Source organism: Neofelis nebulosa, chromosome 4, assembly GCF_028018385.1.
Source record: "Neofelis nebulosa isolate mNeoNeb1 chromosome 4, mNeoNeb1.pri, whole genome shotgun sequence".
Classification (NCBI taxonomy): Eukaryota; Metazoa; Chordata; class Mammalia; order Carnivora; family Felidae; genus Neofelis; species Neofelis nebulosa.
The window spans coordinates 16,523,420-16,539,593 of NC_080785.1; the positions used below are offsets into that span (position 1 = coordinate 16,523,420).

At 43.3% G+C, this 16,174-nt stretch overlaps 1 protein-coding gene across 2 annotated transcripts in view; it reads left to right on the forward strand.

Moving 5' to 3' along the window:
* The window catches only part of CREB3L2 (cAMP responsive element binding protein 3 like 2), a 119,337-nt gene that overhangs the window by 59,526 nt on the left and 43,637 nt on the right, over window positions 1–16,174 (forward strand). For both annotated transcript variants that reach the window (XM_058724152.1, XM_058724151.1), the window contains exon 2: window positions 11,140–11,356. In XM_058724152.1, the coding sequence (XP_058580135.1) occupies window positions 11,140–11,356 (217 nt within the window). The remainder of the gene's footprint in view (window positions 1–11,139; window positions 11,357–16,174) is intronic.

A 16,174-nucleotide genomic window follows, 5' to 3' on the forward strand; every position in this document is an offset into this window, starting at 1 on the left:
TAAGGCTAGTTTGGGTTTGTAGTATCTGGATGTTCTAAGAAATACATTTTGGGGCATTTGCTACTATATATATGAATGAACCAAGAAGTAGGCAGATTGGATTTCTTTGTGTCATTTAACTCTGAGTCTCTGAGCTCCCCTGTGCCAGCAGGAGCCACCCACAGGGTGTTTCTCCCTTTATCTCATTAATTGATTTGTTTGCGTAAAATGAAATAATGAATTTTTTCACCTCCAATGTTAAGCAAGAAGCCCCGCTGTAGACCATTCAAGATTGGATTGCATTTGGAGAAAATGCACCATTACTTGCTTTAATGGTGAAAAATCATGCAGTTTAAAAGGGATTAGTATTTGGTGCATCTCCCTGGAAACAAATATCACATAAAAATTCATGTTTACATAATAAATAAATTAGGGGTGACTCTTTTTAGAAAAAATAGAATATACCCTCCCAATGAATTTATAATAGGCTTCCTTTATACAAGCATCCCCAAAGCCTTTACAATTTGACTAACCCTATTTCACATGCTTTTATTTTTTTACAGAGAAAGGCACATCCGGATACTACAAACCAATGATTGTTTGCAGGAATAGGGCTCTTGAGAAACAATTTCTGCTACTGCTTGTAAAATTTCAGTAAAGCATCTACCAAAAATACAACCCTCTCCCCACCAACCCCCGTCCCCGCAAACTGCTTGTTTAATGGGGAATTCTAAAGCTCTACTCCAGATTTCTTTATCGTACCTAAAATTGGTACTGGAAAAAATTGAGAGACCTTGAAATTTCACTGTATTAGGGTTTGACTTATGAGCCATTTTGTTTTTCCTTGTGATTTTTGACAGAATACTCTTTTCCTCTCCTGCTAGGCCATTTTCTGGGTGGTTTGTGCCCAGGGCACATTTGCAGGGCAAGATCCACTCAGGTCTAAGGAGCAGCGTCCTTGAAGATGGCCCCTGGGAGAGTGGAGAGGGGAGGACACCTCTTCCTTCCCCTCCCTCCTCTCCCCCACCTCCCTCCTCCCTCTGCCTCCTCCCTCCTCCCTCCCTCTCTTCCTGTCCAATACTGGCCAACTATACTGGCCAACTATGTGTTTTGCTAGAGGGAAACCTTGGTTTCTAAGGTAAATTTGAGGCGTGCCCTCAAAATTATTTCTTTGCATTTCTTTGAGGTTTTGGGAGTTGTCAGCCTTCCCCTACCGCGTCCCATACATGTGGGGCTCCAAGTCTTTGAAGCATTCTGTGCTCTGGGCAAGGCTTCTAGCTACAATTTTTTCACTAAAAACCCTCCTTCCCCTGCCTGAGAGCCAGCCTTCAGCCAGATGCGGTCAGCAAAGGCAGCCCCATTCCAGGCAGTAGGCTTGGAGAATAGCATCTTTGTTAGGGGCATATACTGGAGCCTAGGGCAGGCCTTGGGCCCCTGCCTCTTGGCAGGGAGCTGGCGGGTGCTGCTATCCCATGGTTACCTCCTATACCTCCCCAGCTTCACTGCCCTAGGCAGGGTAACGGCAGGGTAACAGGGGCAGACCCAAGAAGCAGAAAGAGGGCCTTTTCTTAAGTTGAAAAGCTTTTGCCTTTTGTATTGCCTGCAGCATTTTAGAAAATTATAGGGTATTAGAGTTGAATAGGTTGATAGCAATGACCTGTAACTATTTGTGTGTTGTATGTAGTATTATCTCTGCTGGTGGTTTTTAACTGGAAATCCGTGGAATCCTCCTCTCCTGTTCTTGGACAGGCTCAAGGAGGTGGGGAGCCACCAGGAGTCTGTGCTTGTGGGCATGTTTCTGTAGGAAGCTTTCATTAGATTCCCAAAAGAGTCCAAAGATCAGAAAAGGTGGGAAACTACTGATTCAGTCCAAAATCCAGTTATTTGCTCTCCCCACCCCCAACACACAGACAGACACAAACACACACACACACACACACACACACACACACACACACACACACAGAGTGAAACAAGGAAACTGAATCTAGAAGAGATGATATGCCAGCCAGAGAAGTCCAGGGCTGGGGCTGGCATTCCTCAGTCTGAGCATAGGAGATGCCTGTCGGCCCCACCTCTGGAGGGCAAAACTGCTTTGAACATGCTCTCTGAGCACATCGGTCAGTAAGAGCACAGGACATCCACTTCAGTAGCTCCTATTGTCCCTCAGGACCGTCATCTCTCTATAAGATGACCCTGACTCATCTTTCTGTACATCTCGGCCAATGCAGCGCGTTGCTCAGAGTAAACACTCACTATATCTGTTGAAAGAGAGAAAACCTAGTGGTGAGCTATACAAGGAAGTCAGCTCAGTAGCTTTATGTGACCAGTTATTCAAGCTCAAGAATTAGGAGTCCTGGGGCCCCTGGGTGGCTCAGTTGATTTCAGTTCAGGTCATGATCTCGCAGCTCATGAGTTGAAGCCCCACGTCAGGCTCTGCACGGGCAGCATGAAACCTGCTTAGGATTCTGCCTCCCTCTCTTTCTGTCCCTCCCCGGTTTGCTATGTCTCTCTCTCTCTCTCTCTCAAAATAAATAAAAAATGAACTTGAAAAGAATTATGAATCCATTATTCTCCTACTCCCTTTTCCTCACCCCCATGACCTCAGTTCTTGGGGCGGTTGTTAGCAGCGGGAGGCAGCCCAGATTGTAAACCACTCTTTCCTTGCATGTCCCTTTGACAACTGGCCAATGATCTACAAATACAATGTCGGTGCTTCAGCAATGTGGTGATTTTTTTTTTATAAACTAAGTAATTTATGTAAGGTTAAAAATTTCTCTTAATTTATCTGATTTGTAAACATGGATAATGTTTTAAAATTTTTGATAGCAATTATTTATAATTATAGGGAGGCCTAGGTTTTCATTGAGATGCGTTTACTGTTTGGCTGGGATATTGTAGAATGACAATAAATTGAGACAAGAGACAGTTGTTGAGTGCATATGGCCTGTGGTCTGTACTAGGCTCAGGGGGGCTGGGTAAAAATGTTTCCATCTTGGTTATGAAGTTTATAAGGCCTAAAAGGTAAAGGATTTAAGTCACTTTGCAATGAGAGAAACATCAAAGAAGAGTAAAAATGTGTCAAATTAAGAGATACTTATTCCAAAAGGCTGAAGTTGGTCAGAGAAGCAAAAAAGTCTATTGAAGCTATGTCTGTCTAGGATGACTGTAGAAGAAACAGATGTGTTCTTTTTTAAAAGGTAGTTTCCTAATGCATAGGAAGATGAAAAGATATTCTAGAAAGAGCACTGTGGGAAGCCAGTGTACAAGTACAAAATGCCAACATTTTATTGTTTTAATTTTGATAATTTTTTTTTCCTAAAGCAGTCAATTTCCTAAAAATTGACTGCTATGCCAGGGAAGTGTTGGGTGTATCACATGCATTATTTAACTCAATCCTCATGACAGGAAGCTGGTACTGTTGTTATACTTACTTTACAGGGGTTGCAAACTGAAATTTAGAGAACTGAAGTCATCTTGCTCAGGCCCATACGTCTGGGAGCCAGAATTCAAATCCAGAGCTGGCTCTAAAGCCATATTGCCCAATGCCATAAGGAAACGATGAGAGTTGGAATGAAGGCATCACGGGTCAGAATGAAGGCAGACAAGACTATGGGATGGCTGGGGCCAGGCTGGAGGACATTTAGTGCCGGATCTTAGATAATGAGGAGATGAAACCTTGACCAAGGTTCTTAAAGTAAGCTGCCAAGGGTCTTCACTGAAGTGGGTGAGGAACGTTCCTGTCCTGAGGCAGGGGTTCAACCCTTTCAAGGAGGTTTCTTCCAAGTCAGAGATTCTGTGATGGGACCAGGAACCCTCTGGCAGGACTGGGCCCTAAGGGTAAGTACATGCCTTCATCATCGTTACTGCTAGTGTCCCACGGAAGTGATGCCGGGAGCCACCCCATCTAACAACCCCGTGGCATGTTTCCACACTGAATGTGGAAGACTGTGTTTGTGGTAGAGGAGTGGATGGGCTGTTGGTGAAATCTATGTCAATGTTTTTTCAACTCCAGCCCCCACTACATGTTAGCTTTGGTGGCAGACTTAAATGCGGCAGCGTTCTATAGTCGAAAGTGCACGCGCTTCAGAACCCGCAACCCCAACCCTGGGCAATGTACCTAACTGCCCTGAGTCCCCATTTTCTCATTTGTGAAAGAGCACATGTCTGCCTTATAGGACAACACCTTGCTCACTTTCCGAAAGTCTAATATGTGAAGGACTTCACCACCAGATGACCTGGCACCTGCTGGTCCTGTCAGCTGCACTATCAGTGATCGTCAGCAGGGTCATGGTTTCATACTTGATGGAACTTGTCCATGCAGTTGGATCTGAACCTCAAACACTTCTTTCCTGGAAGAAACACTATGGGGAAAGTTCCATCAGTTTGAAATAAGAGGGGGCCCCCTTTCGTGGCTCCATCGGTTAAGCGGCAAACTCTTGAATTTGACTCAGGTCATGATCTCACGGTCATGAGATCAAGCCCTATGTCGGGCTCTGTGCTGAGTACAGAGCCTGCTTGGGATTTTCTCTCCCTCTCCCTCTGCCCCTCCTCCACTCATGTACAGACACTGTCTCAAAATGAAGAAATAAACATTTTTTTTTTTTTAAAAAAGGACCTTAGTTCAAGGTCTAGCTCAAGCAGATGACTGAGGTCTTGTGAGCATTGATTGATTGGAATGCTATGAAAGTGACTTGTAACCCCAGAAAGCTTGACTGGACTATTAAAATAGTGAAATGCTATTATGCCTTGTCTTTGAAAAAAATTCAACTCAAAATTTTAAAACTCTTGGATTCACATGCATAGTCCTTTGCTAAAGTATTAGCAAGATCCAAGAAGGCTCCCTCTTTGAGGAGGGTCACTTTGCCCCTTTGGTTTTTGGTCTCTGAGACCCTCTCTTACTGGCTGCCATTAATGGTGGGCTGATTCTGGCCTTTTTCTTGCACTGGCACTGGGATGTCAGCCTGTCTGCTGAGTGCCTGAGCCCACAGCTGCCCACAGCTGGAGCTGATTTGCTGGGCTGACTCACAGCATCTGGTTGAGACCAGTCGGGACGGGATCTTTCTCCATCACAAGTGTCCACCCTGGGACTTACTCAGTGCTCACCGCCTTGTCAAGTTCCTAGGTGTGGGTGGAGCTTAGGTACAGTCTGTCTCTCCTTCTGAGGGGGTTCTTTTTCCAGAGAGGAGGTGATCATAACACATTTGGGAACAACTGCGAGTTCTTCGGGACTGCCTGTCATTTAGAGCTACGTTGTTTGGCAACGTGATAATTACTATGAAACCCAAAGTAGAGGGAGTTGGGGGATGGTTGGCAGAGTTAGAGAAGGTTTATTATTGGTTATCTGGGGGATGTTCATGAAAACATTCATTAGTGCTGCTCAGGAGAAAGAAAACGGTGGCAGCCAAGTAGCGCAACCTGGCAGCTTCCCTGGGAAAGCCCTGCAATCAAAAAGAGCCTTGCCTCAGGGTAGAGCAGGATTACAGAAGGTCAGCAGGGTCACCACAGCTGGCCAGAGTAGACATTGCCGCTCAGGGGACAGAAACGTGGCTTGGAAATGCAGGGACTGTGAGTCTGGCTCTTGTGTTTGCCGTTTAAGTTTGTGTTATTTATTTCTCTTTTTGTTACCTTAATTTTGGTCTTGAAAGGAACTCTGTCAGATATGTGAAGAATATTCACCAGCAGGCAACCAGTAAATTTGTCCTTGGAGACCTGCTCAGGGAGGCAGACCCTGACTTCAGGTTATCTTATAGTCTGGAAACCTGGGTCCTAATCTTAGTTTTGCAGGTGTTGTGCTCCTTGTATGCAAAGCGTGGTCAGGAAAGGCCCAGGCCTTTGGTATTTTCTTATTTACTATTTTGTATCCCCACTATCTATTTAAGGTTTAACACATGGTAGCTGCAAAATCCATGAATCTTCCTCTAACTTGGTCATATCTCAACCTCTAGGGACATTGTAAGCTTCTAGGGAACTAATTGTAAAGTGGAGCTTGTGGGAGGGGGGTGGGGGAGGTGAGTGCAGATGAGGTCGACCTTCAGGAGTTGAAAAACTAAAGCATTAGAAGCACAGGCAGTGGTGGTGGATTTAATATGGATGCTTTTGAACAACTCAAAATCTCTAAAGGTGGGTCACAGGATTTGTATTTTGTTTTTAATTTCCTGTCATGTTGAAGAATGTTTATTACAGTATCGCATATAATAATAAAATATTTAGGAGTGCCTAGGTGTCTCAGTTGGTTAAGCATCCAACTCTTGATTTTGACTCAGGTCACGATTTCAGGGTCATGAGATTGAACCCCGTGTAGGCTCCATGCCGGGTGTGGAACCTGCTTCAGATTCTCTGTGTCCCTCACAGAGCTAGAGCAAACAATTCTATAATTTGTATGGAACCAGAAAAGACCCTAAATAGCCAAAGTAATGTTGAAAAAGAAAACCAAAGCTAGAGGCATCACAATTCAGGACTTCAAGCTATATTACAAAGCTGTAATCATCAAGACAGTATGGTACTGACACAAAAACAGACACTTAGATCAATGGAACAGAATAGAGAACCCAGAAATGGACCTGCAAACGTATGGTCAATTAATCTTGGATAAAGGAAAGAGTATCCAATGGAAAAAAGACAGTTTCTTTAGCAAATGGTACTGGGAGAACTGGACAGCAACATGCAGAAGAATGAAACTGGACCACTTTCTTACACCATACACAAAAATAAACTCAAAATGGATGAAAGACTAAATGTAAGACAAGAAGCCATCAAAATCCTAGAGGAGAAAACAGGCAACAACCTCTTTGATCTCGGCCACAGCAAGTTCTTACCTGACACATCTCCGAAGGCAAGGGAAAGAAAAGCAAAAATGAACTATTGTGAGCTCATCAAGATAAAAAGCTTCTGCATAGCAAATGAAACAATCAGCAAAACTAAAAGGCATCCTATGGAATGGGAGACGTATTTGCAAATGGCATATCTAATCAAGGGTTATTATCCAAAATCTATAAAGAACTTATCAGACTCAACACCCAAAAAACAACCCAGTGAAGAAATGAGCAGAAGACATGAATAGACATTTTTCTAAAGAAGACATCCAGATGGTTAACCGACACATGAAAAGATGCTCAACATCACTCATCATCAGAGAAATACTAAAGAAACCACAATAACTTACCACCTCACTAAAATTAACAACTCGGGAAACAACAGATGTTGGCAAGAATGCGGAGGAAAGGGAACACTTTTGCACTGTTGGTGGGAATGGAAACTGGTGCAGCCCCTCTGGAGAACAGTATGGAGGTGCCTCAAAAAATTACAAATGGAGCTACTCTAGGAGCCAGCAATTGCACTTCTAGGTATTTATCCAAAGGATATGAAAATGCTGATTCGAAGGGGCCTATGCACCCCAATGTTTATAGCAGTGCTATCAACAATAGCTGAATCATGGAAAGAGCTCAAATGTCCATTGACTGATGAATGGGTAAGAAGATATGGTATATATATATATATATATATATATATATATATATATATTCCATATATATAATGGAATATTACTCAGCCATAAAAAAGAATTAAATCTTGCCATTTATAACAACATGGATGGACTATTATGCTTAAGTGAAATAAGTCAGAGAAAAACAAAAGTACCATATGATTTCACTCATATATGGAATTTAACAAAACAAATGAGCAAAAAGCAAAAGAGAGAGAAAGAGTGGCAAACCAAGAAAGAGACTCTTAACTATAGAAAACAAACTGATGGTTACAGATGGGAGGTGGGCGGGGGCAATTGGTGAAATAGGTGATAGGGATTAAGAAATGTCCATTGACTTATGATAAAGAAGATGTGGTGTATATATAAATATACAGTGAATTATTACTCAGCGGTCAAAATGAATGAAATCTTGCCATTTGCCAAGAAACAAAACAGATGAACATAGGGGAAAGGAAGGAAAAATAAGATAAAAACAGAGAGGCAGATGGACCATAAGAGACTCCTAAATACAGAGAACAAACAGGGTTGCTGGAATGGTGTTGGGTGGGGGGGATGGGCTACGTGGGTGATGGGGGTTAAGGAGGACGCTTGTTAGAATGAGCACTGGGTGTTGTATGTAAGCGATAAATCATTGGCTTCTACTCCTGAAACAAATACTAACTTTAATTTAAATAAGTAAATTATGTGAAATAAATCGATAAATTTAAAAAAATACCATGAAGAAAAGCAAGTTTATATAATACATAATTCAAGAACAGCTTATATACAGTTACCGAAAAGTGAAATGCAATACAAAAGTGTATAGAACCAATTGTCAGGAATAAAATATTTAGTCCTCACAGGAAAAAAAAAAAAAGAGTTCTCTTTCCCTGTCCCCCTGTTCCTCCCTCCACCCTGCTTGGGCACGTGTGCTCTGTCTCAAAATAAATAAATAAAATCTTTACATATCTTCTTCTCAAGAAGAAACAGATAAATGCAATGGGATGCACAATCCGGAAGTGCAGGTGAATGCATCAGTGCTACCTGTATAAATATTAATAAATCTGAAAAATATTCTTGGAGACAATAAAGTTGCAGAAAGACGTATGAGGTATGGCACTATTTATTTAAAGTTTAAAAGGTTCATTTGTACATAATCGAAGCATATATATGTAGTAAGAATGTAAAGACCTGAATAGGGATGATAAGCAAGTTCAGGGTAGCAGTAACTTTAGGAGGGATGAAGAGAAATGGTTGGGGGCTTCAGTAAGTCCCTTCATGTATATTTGTTTAAAAAGAAAGAGTCAAAAAAAAAAAAAGAGTTAAGAAAAACAGGTTGTAGCAGCAAACATGGAAAAGTTAAGATTTTTTTCCCATAAAAATGAATACATAATCATTCATGGTACTATTTTCTATAATTTTTCCAAGTGTTTAAAATATTTCATTATAAAATGACAAAAACAAAACTCTCCTGGTAATTGGGATGCAGTCAGTCGGCCTTTGGGAATTCTTGCCTAGATGCTTCTAAGGACTACTCAGTTCTAAATGTGTTTGTGTGCAGAGAACTCTCCCCCAAGCACTTCTCTTATTCTTATAGATGACCGATGCCGATCTGCCTGTGCCCAAAGTCCTGATGAGATGCAGCCAGTTCTCCTGTTGATGATGTTGGTGAAATCCACCAACCTAACTCTACTTTGAGGACCTAGCCTACAAGGGCCTCTTCCCTGTTGTCTCTTTCTCACCTTTATTAAAGGAGATGTTCTGTCCTACAAGCTCCATAATCTTAGAGCTCTAGCCTCCTGCCTTCCTGTCCCCAAGCTGCATTCATTTCAGAACACCTTTACTGACAATTCAGTGGCAGAATTTAGTATCCATGGGGATCCCAAGAGTTTTCATTGCCTACCCTAAGCATCGCCATTTGCAATCAGTTCTCCTATTGTTGTATCTGCTTTTGTAACTTCCTTTCTATACCAGAAGCGTCCCTAAAATTTAATCAGTAAGTGGCTCAGGGAATGTGAAGAAGGGAGAGGTGGCTCTAGCAACAGGTGCTATGATGAACTTTGAAATTTAACTTAATTTTGTTATTATTTTTAAAGTTTATTTTAAAGATTTTCTTTTTTAACGTTTATTTTTGAGACAGAGAGAGAGAGAAAGAGAGAGAGAGCATGCCTGCAAGTGAGCAGGGGAGGGGCAGAAAGAGAGGGAGACAGAATCTGAAGCAGGCTCTGTGCTGTCAGCGCAAAGCCCAGTGTAGGGCTCTAACCCATAAACTATGAGATCGTGACCTGAGCCGAAGTCTGATGCTCAACGACTGAGCCACCCAGGTGTCCCAAGTCTATTTGGTTTATTTTGAGAGAGAGAGAGAGAGAGGCAGGGAGAGAGGGAGAGAGAGAAGCCCAAGTAGGCTCCGTGCTGTCAGCTCGGCGGATTCCGACGCAGGACTCGATCCCACAACTGTGAGATCATGACCTGAGCCAAAATCAACAGTCAGACACTTAACTGACTGAGCCACCCAGGCACCCCTAATTTTGTTATTATTTTTAATGTAGTCTTTAGTGGTAGTTCTAAACCAAGGATGGTTCTCCCCACTCCTGACAGGGATATTTGACAGTGTCTGAAGACCTTTCCTGTTTTTGAAACTAGGGGAGCACTACTACCATTCATTGGGTAGAGGCTAGGGATGCTGCTAAACACCCAGTAATGCACAGAAAATCCCCACCCCCATAATAAAGAATTATCCAGTCCAAAATGTCAATAGTGCCAAGATTGAAAAAAACCCTGGAATATCCCCTATCAATGAGGGAGAGTGGCTGGGGCTGCAGCTCCATTAGAGTGGGGACCGTGGAACAAGGGACATAGGAGTCCCTGTGAGTATGTGTATAGACCATTCCTGTATCATCTTCACGGCATGCTGTGGGTTAGGGAGTCAGTGGTGTTGAACATGGAGGATGAGAAGAGGTTAAGGAAAAACTGGAGAGGAACACAGAGTCCGGGTGGTTGGAGAGAGCAGAAGGAAGCTGCCTCTGATGTCTTTGAACTTGGCACCTTGCTATAAATAGCACCCTCGTGCTATAGAAATAGAGGATATAGTGTATTTTAAAATATTTTCCATGAAAATGAGGTAGGTAGTTACGGTGTTAGCCCCCAGTGAGTGGTGCTGTCCTTCGCCCACACTTGTTTCTGTTGTGATTTTGCCATTCCTCTTGTCGAGAGGTGGAGTCTGTTTTTCCATCCCATGTGTCTGAGCTGGCCTCAACACTTGCCTTGACCAAAAGAATGTGGAGGGAGTGATGATGTGTGACTGCTGAGGCCATTCAGGTTTGGTTTTCTCCCCGTTAGGACACCACTGCCCTCATGGGAGGGATCTCAGCCTGACACAGTCACTGAGGAAAGGGTCCGGCCATTCGACTGGCCTGGCCCTGCATCGCTCCCAGCCAACCTTCCAGCACAGTGGACTCAGATGAAACCAGCTTGTCTGCCCAGCCAACCCATGGAATAGTGAGGAATAATAAAGTGTACTTATGTTAAGCCACTGAACTTTGGGCTAGTTTGCTACACAGCAAGAGATAACTGGACACTGTATATAAATGGCTTCATTTGAAGCGGCAGATGATAGATTTGCCTTAGGATGTTGTGTACCTGTCAGATCACGGTTCAGAGAAACTGAGTTCTTCCTCCTTTGTGTCTCGTAGCACTTCTCAGAACTTCTGGATGAGTTTTCCCAGAACGTCTTGGGTCAGCTCCTTAATGACCCTTTCCTCTCCGAGAAGAGTGTGTCGATGGAGGTGGAACCGTCCCCAACATCCCCGGCGCCTCTCATCCAGGCTGAGCACAGCTACTCCCTGTGTGAGGAGCCTCGGGCCCAGTCACCGTTCACCCACGTTGCCACCGGTGACAGCTTCAATGACGGTAAACTCAGGGCAGGGGAAATACTGGGACCATGGGACCTTTGACTCGGAGCTCCTTGGGGGTGTGGAGTGTGCGTTACACTATTGTCAGCACTCACGTTAGCCGCATACCTACTCCACAGAAAGCCTAGGGCTTGGGCTGTGGGGAAATGCAGAGTCACGGGATGCTTTCCCCACCCCCGGCCGTGTGCTCTGGGAACTTGCTATAACGAATGCCAGTAGTTGCTTTCTTTGACCCCGTGGATTGGGCAGCAGAACATCCTTTTGCAAATCAAGGTTGGCCTGTTTGGTTGGTAATTCCGGTAACTCCAATGGCTTAAGGGATCGTGTCATTTTTTTCTGAGAAAGAATTTTTATGACCGCTCTTCTCCACACAAGCTTCTTGCGCCTCCTCTTAACCCATATTCAGCATGTTCCCTTGACCACATGTATACGAGATCTTGGCGAGCATTCCTAGGTCACCCAGCATTCCTGGTGACCCTTTCATGCCCATCATCAATGCCAACAGTATGGTATTTGTTGAAGATCTAGTTTTCTTGGCTTTAGAGTGTTAAGCTGTTTGACCATGTGTCTGTAAAGTGACTTTCTTCCAGATCTGAATTCCTATATTACATATTATCAGTGCCTTAAATTGTAGCTATTGATTCACCTGGCAGTTCTTGAGTTCACATGCTAGACACTGGAGGAAATAGAAATAAAAAATGAGCACATTGTTCTCATAGAACCTACCACGTGGGGAACATTAGAAATGTATACAACTGACTATAAAAATGGAGAATATATGCTAAGGGTGGTGGTTAAGGTTATGTCCTCCGCAGTCAGACCTCAGTTTAAGTTCTATTTCAGTGACTACTTGTGGGCCAACTACTTAACTTCCTCATGTGTAAAAGTAGGATAAAAACAGCATCTATTTCCTGTCTTGTAAAGATTAAACATCAGAATATACGCCAGTGCCTAGCCCAGGATATCGTTCTTAGCTGCTGATACTAAGGATATTGTTCTCAGCCGCTGTTGCAATCATTCTTATTTCAAACCAGGAACTGTAAGAGGATGGCAGGGCTTTAGGTGATCAGGAAAGTTTGGGGGAGGATTTCTTAACTTCCCAAGCTATGACCTACAATGCAATGTGATATTGGGTTTCTAGCCATCAACATTCACTGTTGTTCATATTCATTCCCTATTGCAAAATCTCAGATAGTCCTCCATTGTTCTATAGAATGAAGCTGACCTCACAGCATAGCTTTCAAAGCCCTTTGTGGGTTGATCCTACCTCCTTTCCCCACCTTGTCCCGTCTCTCCCTGTCTGTGTGCCTCTGGCACTGACTTTTCCACTCCATGACTTTTCTTACACTGTTTTCTTTATTCTGGGTTCCCATTACCTTCGTCAGCCCCACCAGTCAAATTCCCACCTACCCATCAAGACCCAACTCAGTGTCATCCGGTGCCAGCCTCTCCCATCTGGAAGCTGTCGCCCATTATGTTTTCACAGCACTGCTTCTGTGTGTTTATTTGTTTTGGTTTTGCCGTTTGTCTAGAGACTATTACATGTGTCCTTATATTCCAGCCATTATTTATTTTTCTATTCTCTTCTCTGTTTTGAGCTGGTTTGTGAGCAAGTATGATTGTGTGTTCCTGGTACCTAGCACTGTGCTTGGCACTTTGATGGTATCTGATAAAGAGTTATTTCACTGAGTTAATTGTACAGTAAGTGGTTAAAGGAGAAGGTATAGAAAAGACTGAAGCACATTCCTAACCTCTGGTGACAGCATCAGGGAAGACACCTGCTCTGCTGTCCTCTACACTGCTTGCTCTCTGACTATGCACATACACTGGGCTGCATGCTTTTGATCAGGGGGTGTTTCTTGGCCTTTCGCAGCTGTCTTGTACAGGGGCAAACACAGTGCCAAGTAGGAGTAGATATTTTATAAATGCTTTATGATTCACTCTTAAAATTCACTTCATAGCGATTTATTGAGTACCTACCTTGTACTTAACCTGCGAGGCACTGTTTTAAGCATTGAGGGTAAAAAGTGAACACAGTTACAAAGGTCTCTGCCTTCATGGAGTTTACATTCTAGGAGGTAGGGGTGACGGAAAATAAGAAAAAGAAAAAAGTAAAATATATGGCTTATTCGATGGTGATCAGTGATATACAGAAAAAGAAATCAGAAAAATGGATAGGGACTTGCTGAAGGACGTGGGCGGGCATCTTGGTCTATTCAGGCTGCTGTAACAAAAATATTACATGGCTTATAAACAACAAAAAATACTTTCTTATGGTTCTAGAGCCTGGAAGTCCCAGATTAGGGTGCCGGCATGGGTGGATGAGAGCCCTCTCCAGTTGCCGACTTCCTGTTGTATGCTTACATGATGGAAGGGATGAGGGAGCACTGACGGGTCTCTTATTAATAAGGGCCCTGTTTCCATTCACAAGGGCTCCACCCTCATATGACATAAGCACTTCCCTAAGGCCCCTCTCCTGATAACATCACATTGGGCATTAGGATTTCAACATGAGAATTTGGGGGGACACAAGCGTTCCCACCATAACGGGGGATGAGGAATTGAAATCCTAAATAGGATAGACCAAGAAGGACCATCTTTGAAGGTAAAGTTTGAGTAAAGGTCAGCAGATGAGGAAAAGAACTAGCTGTCTCAGGAAGATGCTTCTAGGCAGAGGAAACATCAAGTGCAGAGGGCAGAGGCTGTGTGGCTGGAGTGATAACAATAGGGCCACCTTGTATTATATTTAGATGATTATATAATTGTGGCGTGGTCAGCCATTCTGCAGCCTTGCTGTTCTAGAACATGCAGATTAGAAAAGGCCTAAATAATCTAGGCGGACCCACTAGCCCCTTTAATTCCACGTATGTTTGCGGAACACCTGCTGTGGGTCAGACGCTGTCCTCGATAATTGCAATACACAATAGTGAAACTTAGATGCCGCCCAGAAGTAGCTCAGACTCTAGTGAAAATGCCATGTACCCCAATACTTGACCAGGCAGAATGGAAATGTCCCAAGAGGAAATTAAACTGTAGAAGTTCAGAGCAGAGAGGGCACACCCAGAGAAGATCATAGGAAATGTACCATGAATGAGACAGAGTTTATTTGGGCCTTGAAGCATTGAGTAGAGTTGGAACAGTGGCTGGAGGGAAGCAGACGGAGGCCCGAGGGCTGGGACATTGATTCTTCTAAAACAAGGTCTCTAGTGAAATGGTTGCAAATAAGTACGTTTCCAAAGGTGCCGTCTCTTTCTCTTCCATGATGAAACGATTTCTTTGTATTTTAATTGCAATCAATATAAATGCAACCCAGGGGAACTCAGGGGTGCCATTGATGCTAATAGTTGAGAGTTAGGGAAAAAGAAGCAGTGAATCTCTTCTGGGAAGGCTTTCTTATCATTAGACCAAAGCACACTCCATTCAGTTCCCTCACCTCGTGCCTTCCTCTATGTATAGATCCTGTGCTGCTATAGGCTTTGCTAGTAATTTGCTGAGAACAGGTGTAGTGGGTCAGATATAGCTTGCAAAGGGCTTCTGATCCACCGTTCATGTTCAAATATCGAGATTTCTCTGAGTTAAAACCACCTTCCTATGCCAGCAAAAGCACTTGTACAAGTAGGGGGTAATGAACAAGGAGGGTAACCATTTGGGCGGTGTGAAATCAAAGTTAGCATACATGAGTAGATGGGGCACTTTCCCCGGAAAGCTTTGTCTACATCTTAGCATCCAATATTTTTCTGAGTTTGGTGTAGACAGACAGATGTTTGAGAACAGAATTATTTTATTCATTTGAAAACCCGTTTGCATCCACCTTGAGGGAGGATCAGCCCCAAGGATCCTTCTTGCAGCACGTGTTCTGCCCAACAGAGCCCCTTCCTGTTGGAAAAGGGTGGTAGTTCTTTAGGAAGTGTATAAGAAGGCGGCATTTAAAAATTGCTGTTCACATTAAATTTAATGTTCTTTTTCTCTCGCTTTGGGAAAACAGCTTAAGCAAAAGTAGGAGTCCTTGTTTCTAGTGATGGATAGCCAGTTGTTTCATTATACCTGGGAAAGCCAGTGATTCAGATCTCCTTGTCCAATTTTACTTAGATTAAGTGGAATTCCTCTGTAGTTGCTGCTAAGCCTAAAAGAAGATGATGAACAATTTAAGTAGACCGTCTCCTACTTTATTAGGATTTTTCTCTGTCTTTATCCTCTCTTCCTCTCTCTCCACTTCTTTCTTTTCCTTTGTCCTTCCTTGTTCTCTCCCTGCTGTTTCTTCTCCCCCATCCTCCCTCCTTAAACCCCAGACCAGTGACATAGGGCATATTAGGTGCTCTTATCCTCTTAACTTTTCATGGACCTGGATGGACTGTAGACCCCTAAAATGATATACAACATTTTGGGCTGTCCACATTTGTCATTTTTTTCTGCTGAGAACATCTATAACTTTTTTTTAGATCCTCAAGAGTCTGTGACTGCCACCCTCACAGCACCCCTCCTCCCCCTCCCCATTCCCCCCCCCCTCCCCCGCAAAGAGAGGTTGAGAAACACTGGTCTAAGATTACATAGGAGTCATCTATCTTCAGGACTGAATAGGACTGTAGACTTCTTTCTCTGAAACACTAGAGCTAAAAAACTCATGTGGCCTCAGCAACCACAGGATCCAGACGTCAGAGTGTGGGCTCGGCCTTCAAAACCACCAGAAAGATATTCTGCCCCAGCTCATTCATTTCTCCCCATGATTAAGGCTGTTAACCAGATGCCAGGCAGGGTTTTCTGTTCTACAAAAACAGAGAGAGAGAGAGAGAGAGAGAGAGAGAGAGAGAGAGAGAGA